General features: G+C 38.0%; 2 protein-coding genes across 7 annotated transcripts; both read left to right on the top strand.

Annotated features, from left to right (window-relative positions):
- The first annotated feature begins 2,863 nt into the window (after positions 1-2,863).
- tlcd1 (TLC domain containing 1) lies at positions 2,864-9,222 on the top strand. 3 transcript variants are annotated; one of them, XM_079679372.1, is made up of 5 exons: positions 2,864-2,896; positions 4,203-4,772; positions 5,776-5,858; positions 7,461-7,543; positions 8,544-9,222. In XM_079679372.1, exons 2-5 carry the CDS (start codon positions 4,570-4,572, stop codon positions 8,946-8,948), a joined length of 774 nt encoding a protein of 257 aa, XP_079535498.1. In that variant the 5' UTR covers positions 2,864-2,896; positions 4,203-4,569; the 3' UTR covers positions 8,949-9,222. The 3 variants fall into 3 exon arrangements, with proteins under 3 accessions (XP_079535498.1, XP_079535497.1, XP_079535499.1); XM_079679371.1 differs by lacking the exon at positions 2,864-2,896 and adding an exon at positions 2,907-3,120; XM_079679373.1 differs by lacking the exon at positions 2,864-2,896 and adding an exon at positions 2,909-3,071.
- A 150-nt stretch (positions 9,223-9,372) lies between these two features.
- On the top strand, positions 9,373-15,325 carry rab34a (RAB34, member RAS oncogene family a). Of its 4 annotated transcripts, none has more exons than XM_079679369.1 (13): positions 9,373-10,085; positions 10,508-10,732; positions 10,911-10,954; positions 11,693-11,809; positions 11,895-11,986; positions 12,074-12,142; positions 12,781-12,882; positions 12,969-13,033; positions 13,181-13,232; positions 13,317-13,398; positions 14,014-14,104; positions 14,464-14,571; positions 14,661-15,325. In XM_079679369.1, the coding sequence occupies exons 4-13, from the start codon at positions 11,735-11,737 to the stop codon at positions 14,726-14,728; spliced, it is 804 nt and encodes a 267-aa protein (XP_079535495.1). In that variant the 5' UTR covers positions 9,373-10,085; positions 10,508-10,732; positions 10,911-10,954; positions 11,693-11,734; the 3' UTR covers positions 14,729-15,325. The 4 variants fall into 4 exon arrangements, with proteins under 4 accessions (XP_079535495.1, XP_079535494.1, XP_079535493.1 ...); XM_079679368.1 differs by having other exon boundaries at positions 10,505-10,732; XM_079679367.1 differs by having other exon boundaries at positions 10,486-10,732.
- Positions 15,326-15,377: the final 52 nt, after the last annotated feature.

Genomic DNA, 15,377 nt, shown 5'->3' with positions numbered 1-15,377 from the left:
TAAAAGATTCTCAAACTCGTCATATGACACAGACTACTGAACAGGTCAACAGTGTTTATGTGGCCTAATTATTACAACAACAGTGGCACCTAAACTCTATTAGAAATTGTGAGTTGTTTCATTGGAAATCTAAAGTGGTAAGTAACTTCAAGTTTCAAGTTTAAGGAATAAATAAATACTTTACATTACAACACAAATAACCAATGGTGAGGAAATCGGGAAACATAAAAAAAGTATATTGTGTTACATTTCTCTCTCTTACTACCGGGTGTCCTGTTACAGGGCCTTGTACTAAACGAAGTAGATTAATTGTGGTTCATGTTTCATGCTTCCGGATGTATACTTGGAACCATATAGCTATTTATCAGACCAATTTCCTTTTTATCTTTTGTCTCTGTTGTAATGTGAGGTGCAGGTGCGAACATCACAAGGAGAGAGAGGGTTTTCTTTTAAAAAACAAAAAAACAAAAACAGGCATTTCATTTTTTAGCCTTCAACAAAACATAATTTTACAGAAACATAGACTGCTTTCTTCACTACATGCCTGGTGCTGCTCTTTCACCAACAATTGAAACAAATGCCACCCGTCCCCTCTCTTTCCAGTCATATTTATAGCCGATTACCCGTCATGACTCTGAAAGGGGAGTGAAGAGTTAAACACAAAATAAAACGTTTTTTCTGCATGTAACAAAATCATCAAGGCCAGAGTAAATTAATTATTTGATCTACAAAAAACATTGTTCATTCAAAACAAACAAGATCTGCACACAACTGATAGATTAATTGGCATTCATTACATTACACATTTTCCGACCAATGACATCCAAGACTGCCTACTCATACAGAACATAAGGAGTACTTTGGAGGCGTGTTCCCCCTTTGATCATCGGCACAAGATGACCTCCGGGTCTGAACAAAGGAAATAGTGATTCACTTTGTGATTGTTTGTTTAAGACATTTTAAGAAGTGAAATTCATTTAGATGTATAGTATATTAATTGGCCTATGTAAATTGATATTATAAACTTTAATTGAAATAAAGACAATTCAGAAGATAAATAGACTGACTTTCTTTACAAACAAAGTGTTTATCAAAATGTTAGTGAGGGAGTGTGTGCTTCCTCAGTCTCTTTCTCAGATATGTACACACTCACTCACCTCACTCAGGTGTAGCTCATTTACTTAGGTTACTTACCTTCACAGCCTTATTAGCACGATGACTCAAAATGTCAACATCAACCCCACCCCAGAGAGGTGGGCCTTCCTGGAGGTCTTTGGAGACCAATGCCCCCAAGTGGTTTGATGAAGAACTTGGAATCACTGTATAAGTCAGTATACAATGTTTGTTCTTTGCGTGAGGATTTGCTGTCATCTAGTGGGCAGTTTTATATTTAAGTTTTACTCTGTATAATATGTTTTTAAAATGGGGGCAGACTAATGTCACAAACAATGTAGCTTTATTTGAGCAGAGACCTATAGGAAAAAAGCGAGAGAGGGGGTTGTGTGCTGAAAGTGCTGAAAAAATACAAAAGCATAAGCATCATTATACACAAAGTATAAAAAAACGTAGGCCTATGTATTACTACTTTATTCTGCTGAATGACTAATTTTAGAATAATACATATTTAATTATTACAAAAATAGTGTCCATTAAGTGTAAGCATCACTAATGTTGCAGCTGGTAAAGGTTTTTTATTTAATTTGATTGTATTCTTCTGGGCAGAATTAATTATATAATAACTCAGCATTATGAATGAGTTCATTTAAATATAATTAATCTGAAAATGTTAGTGACTAATGTTGTCAAGTCCATACAGTGGAATAAAAAGTGGAGTAAAATGATAAAGAGGCATACAATGCAAATAGTCAAATACAGTTAATGTACCTCAAAGTTGTACTTTAGTACAGTAATTGTAATGGTACATAGTAGCATTATCACCACTGCAAGCTTGCGTAAAATGCCCCAAATATTTCTTAATCCAAAACTAAAACCAAATGTAGTTATATTATTATTAATTTAAATAAGCATAAATAATCAGACATTTTGTACAAAATTCGCTAAAACCGCAACTGCAGCTGCCATAACTTTAATGAAGTAATTTAGGCAAAAGGAAAATGAATGAAAAAGGATCAGGACAATAGAACAGGTCGTCACATATAAAGCCAAAAAATAGGATTAGGATTAAATAAATGAATCAATTTGTGAATGATGTGAAAAACTACCGGTAAAGAAAAGTAAACTCCTCGTGTGGGCATACATTTCATACAGACAGCTGTGGTGGAGGTGGTAATATGAGTAGAGGGTCTTAGCTGTTTCTGTAGAGTTCTACCACCCACTTACTCACTTCCTTTTCCCCCAACCGGGCTGCAGAGAGGCTAGCTGAGGGGGGGAGAGCCACGCTGTGTTTAAGTTAAAGATATGGCCAGGAAGGAGGGCGTTAGTTACATGATGCCTGTCTAGCAGATGTACATTGATTTCCTCCAAAAATAACAAAGATGTGCATCTTTATACTTTCAATCATATCATTTTTCTGACTTTGCCACCAATTTACCTAAAAAGAAAGGTCATCCTGTGTTTATCCTGTATCAAATGCATGTAATGTAATGAAGCCAGGAATCACTTTGAATTGAGCTAAAATGCTAATGTGTCACAGTCCTAGTTTTCTGTCACATCTTAGTTGTCTGTCTTGTCATGATTTTATGTTGAAATTCTGTTCTCCCTGTGTCTTGTCTTCCTTCCTGTGTTTTCCCTCATGTGTCTGATTGTGTTCACCTGTTGTCCTTGTGTTTCTGCCTCCCCTGCCCAGCTGTGTCTTATCCTGTGATTACCCCTCTTTGTATTTAGTCTGATCCTTGTCGGTTCATTTTCTTCCCTGTCTCCCTCCATGTTGGTCACGGTCAGTTTTTGCTTTATTGCTATCTTGTGCCACCTGTTTGTTTCATGCCATGATTTATTAATCAGCTTTTATTTTTTTAAATAAAGCTCGTTTTTTGTTCCTAGACCTTTTTACCTTTTTTCTGTATTCTGCATTTGGGTCCTACCTTTTTCCACGAATCATCAGCAGAATAAAGGTCCAAATGAACATTTGTATCCCTTTTTGAGGGATTAATGGTCATTGGAGTAAGTCATGACTAAAGTAACAACTGGATGATAATTATTGTAAACTTTATAATATGATTTAGTGAAAACCAAAGCACCAGCATTTGGCATGAGCTGAAGGCAGGCAACAGAAATCGACCCACATAAGAATAAAAGGATTTGTAGCATAGACAACTTTCCAAGATATCACGCAGTTAAACATTATTTTATCTAGTTACAATTGTACTACCCCAGACCTATGCTTGTCAAACCATGGATCAGAAAGGCAGTTTGAATGTCTGCCTACATTAACACAGAAACCTGGGCCTTATGCAGCTGTGAATCATCAGCATACCCATGGGAATGTATGCCATGTTTGTGAAATATGTGGCCCAGTTGCAGTGTGCAAATGGAAAATTAAAGAGGACCTAAGTTCAGCCCTTGGGGTACACAACGGGCCCTCACCTCCCAACTTTTACAGTCCAACTAACCAAGAAGAAAGGAGCAAAACGGCCCTGTACTTAATGCGTGACTGGAAGATAGCATTTTCATTGTATGTTTCTTTGTGGGGGGAATGGCATGGTTTTTAACCTAACTCCAATTATTTTACAGCTGTAGTTGCATGTTAAGACTAATAACAATGCTAGTGTTAAAGTAATTAACATTCTTGAAGGGGTTATTCTGCAAAATCACTAAAAGAGCACTTTTATTTTGATGCTTTATTGGATTTTGTGTATAATACATTTGCACAGATAGGCTACTTTGAAAGCCTTTATTATCCACCACTGGCACAGTGTAAACAGATGTTCAAAAATATCCAAGCGCCTTTATGGCTTACATGTGCTCTATAACTTTTAGGTCAGAAACAGATAGAAGCCACTTAAAGCTTGTAAACCTGCTTGTTATTGTTAATAAATAGATGCAGCATTAGGCAGAGTGAAGGGGCCTTTACGCACAACTACGCATAAGGGGCGGCGCCGGTAGCCATACAAGTTTGAATGTATACTATGCATTTCCATTTGTCTTCTCGACATGCTTCCCCAAAATCTCGTTTTTTTGCAGTCATGCTCTGTGATTTTATTACTTGTGTAACGTGATCGTTCGTTCTGCCCCTCCTTGTTTAGTGGTTAACGGCGCTCCCTCTCCCACCACTCTTCCTCTATTCTGCACAGACGGGCGGGCTGAAAGGACATAACATTACAAGGCGCTGCGTGAGGACAAACACGCTCTGATTGGAATAAGCTGAACTTGAATCCCTTCAGTGGCTTAGGATATTTGAGAATAAAAAGGCTGCGACGACATCAGCTCGACATTTCTGGGGTGATAAGACGTATTTAAAAACTTTTATCCTGGGGAACACTCCCATCTCATACCGCTCTTATCTGTCAATCCGCGAGTCCAGGAGAAGTTGACAGGCGCGTGAAAAAGCCTACAGTGGTCCAGGTCAAGGACAGAAGAAAAGCAAGTGTCTATAAACCGCAGTGGTCGAGGATGGACGCCCTGGTTTCTGTGCTGAAGAGTCACCCAGGCTCCACTGTGCTGGTGTTCGCTCTGATTTTCAGGCTGATCCACCGGTTGCTGCAAAGGTTGCCTGTGCCCAAAGCAGTGAAGCAGCATGACCACACTTGGAAGTGGAGGAACCTATCCGTCTCAATGGTGCACTCCCTGCTGACAGGGACATGGGCCGTGACTTGGTAAGTTTCCACCCAAACATATTCCTCTAACTATCCATCCATCTATCTCTCCACACTGTGATACCATTGTCTATTCACAGTCCACATGATGTGTGGGGCTGTGTGTGAGCAGCAGTGACAGTCTGTGGCAGCCAGGAGAAGAAGGGCATGTTCAGACAGGGTGAGGGACGGGGGAGAGAATGGCATCTTTAAGTGGGGAGGGAAATACCACTGTACAGTATGCACTAGGACTATTATTGGGATTTGCTTGTACCTGTATTCTTTTCTTGCACTCAATGATCCGTATATAAAAAAAAAACAGGTTCAACCTCACATGCATCGAACAGTCAGGACTACTCAAGCAACAGCTTGCAGATATATGGACTGGAAAAACCTGCTTGACAAAAAAGTCCTGTGAAAGCATAATGAGAAACTATTTTGGGGTGGGGATTCAACTTTTAACATTGAGAAGTAGGATCAAGGTTCAGAATTCTAAGTATTTCTACATTAATGATTTATTTATACATTTTTGTAATAAGTAAATTGAGAAATAATTAAGTTTCCACTTTAAAAAGTAGCAGTAGTGCTAAGGAAACCTGTGAAACAGAACACAGCATGCATTATATTCCATATTAGGGATATGTCGTGTATAAACACAATCTCTTTGCTGGTGTGTTTATACAGGGAGGGGATAGATATAAATCTTTCCTTTTTGCGGTGTGCCTCCTTTGCTAACAGCAGTTAAAGGTGAGACAAATGAATGAAAAGTCAGAGAGAAAAGTAGTCATATAATTTTAAAAATAAGGCTGTTTTTTAGACGGACAGATTGATAGTTAATTGGCAAAAGAAATGATTTAAAGATAACAATTTCTACAACTACTAAAAATTGTTGGGGGATTACAAAAGTCCTGATACCTGATATTAATGTCTCTGCTACCCAGGAGTGAGTCAATGTGTGTGTGAGCAAGGCGTGTGAGCAAGGCGAATACTGACCCGTTTATCCATAACATTTATCCCTCTTCAGTGCGGTGGTTTGGCCCGAGACGTTGAGCAACCTTCACTCTTACTACACCTCTCTGTCATACCTGCTCGTCTGCGTCTCCACAGGTCAGTCAACACATAACAGTTTCTCAGTAAAACAAATATGGTATGAAAATTGGCTGGTTATCATACCATGTAAATTTGCCTACCTACAGTTAAAACGAACTGACATTGACTGTGTGAAGTACAGACAGCAGCACATACAATATATCATTTTAATATCTCACAGCTGAAGTTCTTTTTTAATTTAGAAGTTCATTTAATATGTTATTGTGTTGAAAACATGTTTTTATACAACATGGTATTGTGAAATGCTACTGTTTCTATCAGGCTTATAATTATCATATGGCTAATTTCTAAAAAGATAATTGTTACCGTGTAATACTTCATCATGTATGACAAAGAAAATAACCGAGTGTTCTTTGATTTTGCTTAAACAATTACTAAAATGATCATCAAACTGTCAGAATTGCTGCAGAATGACTTTCTATCAATCAGTACTGTACATCGTGTACTGTATACTGCCTGAGAGGTAATAACAGGAGATGTGCTGATTGACATTTGCATTTTCTCTCCACTTCTTGTATCCTTTGTGGAGGTGTAAAACCGCCACCTTTCCAGTTGCTGCTTTTCAGAGAAACAACAAAAAGACCCTCCCCCCTCACCTGATTCCCTGAACAGACGAATAGGTGTCACTTCTAAATACACTGAGGGCTCGCTGGTCTGGTTGATCTGTATTGTATGTAGTTGAGTATGTGTTACCATGAAGACACAAATCTGTAGAGATCTGCCATAACAACCGTAGACAGCTATTAGCTCCACTGAGGCCCACCAGAAACTGGAGGTCATGTTCTCTCAAACAGAGGTGGGTTGTGTGTCTTGTTAGCCAGAGCGTGTCAGTCATACAGAGGCACAAAATACTCTTTACTTCAATTTTTCCAGCTCAATGAGGCCTGCACAGTTTGATTACCGTGGTTATGTTGTGAATTATAAAGTTGTCAAATTCAAAAATAAATATTGAAGCTTTATTCATTAAAACATTTGGAAAAGGAATATTTAACTCTACTGTCAGATCAGCACAACAAATATACAGTAAATGTTTCAATACATTTCACAAGAAAAGTCTTGCATCAAAATGTCTACAATGAAATATCCTAAAAAGTTGATCTTCGGTGACACACTACACGCTTTTAAATGCAGTATTCTGCAAAAAGTAACAAATTAAACATTTAGTTTGATTAGTCTCAAGGTGGTGCAAATATTAGGGAAAAAAGTAAATATTTGAACTCTTACTTTCCAAAGACCACATCTAAAAGTTCAAAGCTGTTTATTTTTTAGCATCCTAATGTCTATCTAAAAGATGTCATCAATGTGTTGCCTCTAAAATATGTTAGGTCCATCTTACCTCACCTCACATAACCCTATGCAACCTCATCAGAACTTTACATTTACACTTGTGAATGTCGTATTATTTAACAAGCTAAACGATTATGTAATACGTTCATGATACCCAAGTCATATGTCATGTCAATCTGACCAAGTGTCTGTGAAATAAATATCAGAAAAAAGCTTAACTCAAAGGTGCTTTTTATCTCAACTTCACCTTCCTCCTGTCCTCTTCCTCTCATACCAGTGACCCTGACGGTATCATTTTATCTTTCCTCTCAGGATACTTTGTGCAGGACGCAGGTGATATTATCCTGACAGGACATGTAAAAGCATCATGGGAATTTTTAATCCATCATTCGCTTGTAAGTTGGCGTGCCTGCATGCCATGTTTTCTATTTTAACTCTAACAATGTTGCACTTCTTGTTCAGATAAGAGATCAGAGTTAGTAAGATCATCTCAGTTAGATGATCTCAAAGTGAGTTTTGCATTAGAGATGTTAAAGACGGAGAAAAGAAGAATGTTGTTTTTGTTTAAATTAAGTAAGCTCCATAATGTACATTTGGTTATTGCAGATTGGGTTGTCTTTTAAAAATGATCATCCTGCTAAATGCCCTGCATTGTACATTAAGGCAATTTGTTGTGTATGCTGTTATTGATTTTTACTGAATACCATTGAATTATTGATCAAGTATCCACTGAACAAACAGATTCCGAGATAGCAGAATATGTATGGGACTGTAAAACTAGCAGACTTGTTATTGTCATACGCCTGTATTATTAAAAGTAACTTTAAGGCTAAAAACAATCCGATGTGAGAAGATCATGTACATGTTTCTGTTAATCAACATGTTGCATTACAGCTAAAAGGTGTTTTTTTTATTAAAGGTAAATGCTTAATCCATGATTCTTTAAGAAATCTCCCAAAAGTCAACCCTCCTTCATAGAGTGGTGCAGTGACGTGTCCTAAAACCCGGAATTTTCTAATCATAAATCTATCGATCATAAATATATCGATTAGATTTATGATTATAAAACTAGGGTAGACATGTGGATATTATCCGGCTGAACAAAACGTGCATTTATCTAACAGGTTCGTTTTCCACAGACCTTATTTTGAGCTATTTTCCCATGCGCAGTTTACAGGTTTTAGGAAGCGTTACTGCACCACTCTATTAGAATTTAAAGTTAACTTCTGAGGGTCTGAATAATATTTTTGATGAATGGTACAAGTGACAGTGGGGTTAAGTCTGTTATATCAGGAGCATTGCTTACAAGGCAAATCTAAATCAAGGCAAACATTGACGCCATCAAACACAAGAGACTAGCTGTAAATAAACTGAGTGTCTGTGTCTCTTCCTCAGGTGATCTCGTGTTTCATGTACAGCCTCTACACTAAGCTGTATGTAGGCGGCGCTGTAATCGCTCTCTTTGTGGAGGTCAACAGCGTCACACTGCACCTAAGGCTGCTGCTGAAGCTGGCGAACGCTCAGTCCTCTCCCATGTACCAAATCAACAAATACCTCAACATCTTCACCTACATCACGTTTCGTCTGAGCACCCAGTTCTACCTCACCTGGTACATCGTCCACAACTACACCTGGCTGGACAATGGTTCATTCTTCCTCGCCTCCATGATAGCGATGAATATTATGATCCTGATTTATTTCTACCGCCTTCTACGTGCTGACTTCTTTCCCCGGAGCTGGAGATCTGTGAGACCGGATGGGACACATAACAACAACTCCAAAAGGTTTCTCACTGATTGACTGGGGGAGGTCTGTGGACTTATTTAGTGTTTTTTTTTTTTTACTGGAAGTTTAAACCACTGCCAAAGACCCCTACCCCAAAACAACTTTTGGAAGAACAAGGTGCAGCCTTGTTCAGAAAGGTTGGAAATGCAATGCAACACAGCTTTAATTGAAGCCAAATTCATAAACTCTTGTAACATCTCTCAAAACCTTGCAATATTACTAATTTCACTTTCAGCTATCCTGGCTCTATAAAAAAACATCTCCAATAAAACCATAACCTGATGTTTTATACTCTGTATTTTTGTACAAATTAAACAAATATACAAAATTCAAATTGATGAGCTTTAGAGGTTACTTTAGGCAGATGCTGTTGAACTAGTATAACTACTTTTCCCTGTTTCCAGTTTTTATGCTGATCTATTTTTGCTGAACCTTAGTTATGGGTTGCAAATTCTGACTCATAATTTAGCATCAGAAACCTCACATTTTAACAAAATGTGGAGGCCTACATACGGTAAGTCTTCTGTGTCTTTTTGATGCCATGTGTGGCTGAAAAGATGCTGAACTAAAACAACTCAACCTGCTCACACGGGAACGCAGGACAATGTTAACTCCTCATGGTTCTCAGATAAATGTGTTGGTGTTTGACAGAAGTGGGCTGAATCGGGATCTTCCTGCCATTAACAGTCTGATAACTGAGCACCACGAGAAACCTTACACAATTAATTAACACAATCAAGACTGATGTTGATTATTATCACCAGTAGTAATGTGGAGTGAGAGCAGAGGACTGCCAACGTGTGTAGCTTCCTTGCAAAACAGTTAGACCTTTTTTAGAATCTAATGACATCTATTTCTTTATTTTCTTCTCTTCCTCTTCTGTCCTTAACTTAAAGTGGACATACTTGGAAAATAATGTTCTCAAATGTGTATTTCTATTTAGATGTCTTGTTAGTGAAAATACTAGCATCAGTGAACTTTAAATGCTAATATCCTAATCACGCCATAATTCATTTGTGCTGGCAGTGTCATTTAAAAACCTAACGATTAGTACATTTCATTTTCTATTTCAGCCAAATGCCAAGAAATGGACAGACAGATTATGAATGTGCTGCAGTGCATTTACCACAGTGCCTTTACAAAAAGAGCAAGGTAAAGATACAGTGCATGCTGATATCTGTGTTCTTTTGCAAATGCTGGACAACGTCTCTGGTACTTCTACTTTTACTGAAGTACAAGATCTGAGTACTTCTTCCACATCTGTCTATCAGTGCGACACATGTGTTGTGTTTAAAAAAACAAACAGAGGATTAGAGCGCCCTCTACTGTCGACATGTGTCATTGACGGACAGGAAACAGAAAAAGTTAGAATAGGTTTTCATTCCCCCCCCCCCCCCCCCCCCCCTTTTTTTGTAAAAGCAAGCACATGCAGACAAGTTGAAACATATGAAATCGTGTAACAGTAACAAAATGATACTGGCAAACAAACATAAAATGAAGGAAGGAAACGGTAAAGATGCAAACGTTTTTTTTATTTCCTTGTTCTCCCGAGTATTCCTCATTTCCTCCAGCAGGGCAGAGGACATCTGGGAGGAAAGAAAAGAAAATCTGAGTCAGCAGCAGCGGCGGCTTCAGTCTGCTTCTCAACTCAACTTCCGCGGACCGATTTAAGCTCATATCTCCATAAAATACCACTTTAATGCTTATCAATGAGCCTGCAGGAGTCTACATTACTCTAAGAAGCATCTGTGGAGGAAAAGTCAAAACCGAGGCTCAGAAGAGAGGAGAGCCCGTCGGAGGTACAAGACCATACACGTTGTTTTTAAAAGTAAAATGTAGTCGTGTGTGCTACTTTAACTTATATATGTTTCTAATTTGGGACTTTACAGAGATTGTACGATTCTTAGGATGATGTTTGAACGTAAAAAAAGCTTTTGAGTTTTTTGTCGTAACCAAATTATCCTTCTTCTTCTTCAGGGCAGGAGCTTTGATGAACTAGAGGATTAAAGCAGATCTCGACAGTAAGTGGATCAGCAGTGATTACAATGGTCTGGTCTGGCTCTGCATCTGCTCATTTTATTCCACAATGTGTGTTAGAAATATTTTCTCTCACTACAGTTTATTGTTTGACTTGGGTCTCTGCCTGGCCCTATGTCTTTATTTCCAGTAAGCTGTAGTGTTTTCAGTGGGGGAGAGAGATTTGTGTGTTGGGGGTACAGTCTGTTATGGTTGCCTGAGTAAATAAACGCATGTGAAGATGGCAGAGGAATGGAACTGGAGTTAATTCAATGTTTAAATAGAGTAATTCAAAGTATTTTATTTTGACGTCATAACCGGACTTTTTAATATAAGATTGTTATGCCAAAATATATTTACTGTACATACAGTTAAGTTCAGAACTGATTTTCATTGTAACACACATTTTGCTGCAACACAACATACAAACTCAACAGAAACAACATTGAAAAAAGAGCACAGTTGAAAATAGCAATTCAGCTGATGATTATTTCCATTATAGATTACAAACTTTTTATTTTATTTAGATTTATGTAAAATATCCCCTGTGATGTTTTCACATCATCTGTTTGGACAACAGACTTAGAAAACCAGAAAATATAATAATAGAAAAAGTACATTTTGGGGTTTTCACATATAAATTGGTGACAGCAGGCCTGATGATTGGGCCTACAAATACTTCTCAGCAGCCTTCATATGATGGAGAAACCACTTTACAAACATGTATTTTTCCCTCTGTCTAGCTCACCACATGTCCCTCTGATAAATAATTACCTCGAAGCTTCATGTCCGTCCGAATTTCAGCCATGAGTGTTCTTCCTCCTGTTCGAAAGGACCGTGTCATTGCTCAGCTCCCTCAGGTAAAATTATTTAATGTCATTAGAGCCTTTAGTTTTCCACCATCAATCTGAAACTGCCTCGCATATGCTTCTTTGTCTCTTGTAGTGTTTCAGGAAAGAGGCTGCTTTCCACACAAAGGAGGATTTCAACAACAAAGTGAAGACGGCATGTCAGGAGCAACGCACCGGCACTGTGGGGTGAGAACAGGAACCAGCAGCCATGTGACGCTGGATGAGGTGTTTTTGTGGCATTTATTTACTTGTTGCATCTCCTATTCTTCTCAGCAGATTTAAAATCTCCAAGGTGATTGTTGTGGGTGACCTGGCTGTGGGGAAAACCTGTCTGATTAATAGGTAAGCTCAACACAGTCAATGCAGCAGTTCTGGGAATAAATAATTCATACAATAAAATACCTCAGAGGACCTGTACCTCCTGTGAATATTATTAATTATTAAACAGGATTGAAATCTAAAATAAATGAACACTGTAATAGACATTGGTCGAAAGTGACCAAGTAGGTTTACATAAGGACTGTACCATGTCATTTTGCCTTAGTTAAGAATTCCAACTGTGCCACTTTATACATGGACACAACTACAACTCATCTTTACTGCACTACATTTATCCGAGCTGGATTTACAACTTTCTTCATAAATAAAACATGTGATAAAGATTAAACTACTCAAAAAGCGGTAACATTTAAATTCTGCTGACATGTTTAAGCATCCATACAAATGTTCTAATAATGTGATGTTTTTATTAATATAACTCTAAAAGGCTTAGTAATTTAACTTTAAAACTTGTATTATCTTATTTAAGTTCAATTATGAATTTAAAACTATTGCTGTTGGTATTGCTATTTTCTAAATTAAATCTGCAGAGCATTGCTTTGAGATATTTTGATGTGAAAAAAATATCTACATTGCATTTAGCTGACGCTTTTATCCAATGCGAGATTAAGATTAGAAATGAAAACATTTTGTCATTACAGATTTTGCAAGGATGCTTTTGATAAAAACTACAAGGCAACGATCGGCGTGGACTTTGAGATGGAGCGCTTTGAGGTGCTGGGTGTTCCTTTCAGCCTACAGCTGTAAGTCTAATGTCTACATTATTTCAAACAAAACAAACAACTGAGTCTGTGATGGGACATTGCCTGAATGTCTGCCTCTCTTCCAGCTGGGACACTGCAGGCCAAGAGAGGTTCAAGTGTATTGCTTCTACGTACTACAGAGGAGCCCAGAGTAAGGGCTTTGTGTGTTTCTTAAGGGACTAGTAAGAAATGTACTCAAGAATGTCTTCTCTCAGGGGACAAAAGGAAGCTGTAAATACATTACTGGAATTTCTGGCTCCTAAACATTTTATTGATGTAATATTTTCTTTCCTTCCAGTTGTGATTATTGCGTTTGATGTAACTGACATCGCCTCTTTGGACCATGTGAGGTAAGCTCATTCATTATGAGCCGTTAGTTGGCACAGTTTTCCGTCCCAGCTGGAAGACTTTAACCTGTCCTGTTCTGTGTGCAGGCAGTGGCTGGAAGACGCCCTGAAAGAGAACGACCCCACCGCCGTCCAGCTGTTCATCGTGGGCACAAAGAAAGACCTGAGCGTATGTTTTCTTTTAAATTGGACATGACTGTGAATGTGTTTTTTTTAAAACGAATGTAAATACTTTGGATTGTTGCCAGCAGCACAAAAAGCATTTGCGTCAGACACTAACTTCAGGAATGTAGCTTCCCCCGACCTTCACTTCACTAGAGGTTTCAGAGAGAGGCTGCAGACATTTCTTAGACATTACTAACTGTATTTAAGCAGCGGTGGGAAGTTTGTCATTTGTGTTGAACTACTTGAAATGCGTCTCTTTTGACTTTACTGCAACTTTTACATAGAAAGTATTAGCACACTGAGATTTTGTGTTTTTGTCTATTATGTACATGATAACAAATTAGATGAACACATCAGTAATTTACCTTTTATTCATGGAGTGCTTCTCTTGTACTTGAGTCACTTCCTTGCAGTAGAATAACATACAGTACTTAAAATATAGAAAGAAAACGTTATAAATGTGGGTTTTGACTGTCAGTCGGCAAAAACAAGCAATTTGAAGCCAGAGCTCTGGCCATATTTAACTTGATTTCACATTTTATGGATTTAAGGACTAATACATAAAGCAACTTTTTTGTTTGAGATTATGTCCAACTGTCTGCTCTGGTTTCTCCGACAGTCTCCTGCTCAGTATTCTCAGATTGAACAAGACGCCCTCAAATTAGCACAAGAGATCACAGCAGAGTATTGGGCTGTGTCCTCGCTGACAGGTGAGCAATTTATATTTAAATACATTAACCTGATCAGTGTGGGTTCAGAAATGGGTGGGTAGTCTGATTTGGGGGTGTAAAGCAGCAGAGGGTCTTTAATTTTCTTCTGCCATACTGCATATTTATTTTGTATTGCCTCATTTGGAGGTAATATTTACTGTAAAAAAAATGCCTTTTACACGTTTTTCCATTTACAAGAACAACAGTGGTGATTTGTAACAGGGCTTTATTTTGTGTTTGTCAGAAGAAGCAATACGTTGTTATAAGAAACATGTAGTAAGGAGTAGTTTCATTGAGGAGCATGCCGTTTATTTAACTATCCAAGTCCATCACTGATCTAAATTCCCTCGGTGCTGTAGGGGAAAACGTCAAAGAGTTTTTCTTTCGAGTTGCATCGTTGGCATTCGAGACCAACGTTCTGGCCGAGTTGGAGAAGAGTGGGCCGAGGCAAATTGGGGGCATAGTCAGTGAGTATCAAAACCCATCTCTCTATGATCATAAAAACCATCACATCATTGTCTAGTAGTTTTAACACCCAGCTTTCAATTTTTTCCAGGGATAAACAGCACGCCAAGCAATGCGAATGCTTCAACAAAGAAGAAACAGCCAAACTGCTGTCAGTAAGGAGGTTTGAAGGGGGTAAAGACTGAAAATAAGAAAAAAGGCTGGAGGGATTTCTGTGGTGAAAGCGGGAGGAGGACGCTGGAGTTTCTACTTCCTAACATCAGTGGGTTCAGTTTTTCCTGGCCTAGAAATAGTTTTCCTCTGTGGGATGTGGATTCTTGTGGTGTTGATCGTGAAGTTACACAGCAATTACACAAAACTGACTGGTACTGCAGAAATGCCAAAGAGACTGTGGTTGTTTTTTTTTAACATGGGAGAGTGTGGATGCTTAGAAATCAGTTTGAGCTGCTGTAGTTTGTTTCATAGATTTGTATTCACAATAATACTAAAGTATGCTAAATGGCCTTTTTTAATGTGGCACTTCAAGTGTTTTCATAATGTCATAGATTTTCCAAACCTTAATGTAGGACATAAGAATAGATCACAGGAAAATAACATATTTTTTAATCTACAGTATTTGCTTCATAGGTACTTCTGCTTGTTTAAAATCAAATCAATGATTGCATTTTAATGATATTATCAACAACTGAAACAGTGGGTACAAATATTTTATTCATGGTATGTTTAACATGTAATAAATATATGTTTGAAAAGTAATTATATTATGTTGTATTTTTTTTTCAAGCACAGTTATTTAGTATAGCTTGTT

The sequence above is a fragment of the Notothenia rossii genome, assembly GCF_949606895.1.
Source record: "Notothenia rossii genome assembly, chromosome: 4".
Taxonomy (NCBI): domain Eukaryota; kingdom Metazoa; phylum Chordata; class Actinopteri; order Perciformes; family Nototheniidae; genus Notothenia; species Notothenia rossii.
The sequence above is the reverse complement of the archived record's forward strand: the minus strand, read 5'-3'. Positions and strand labels throughout refer to the sequence as shown.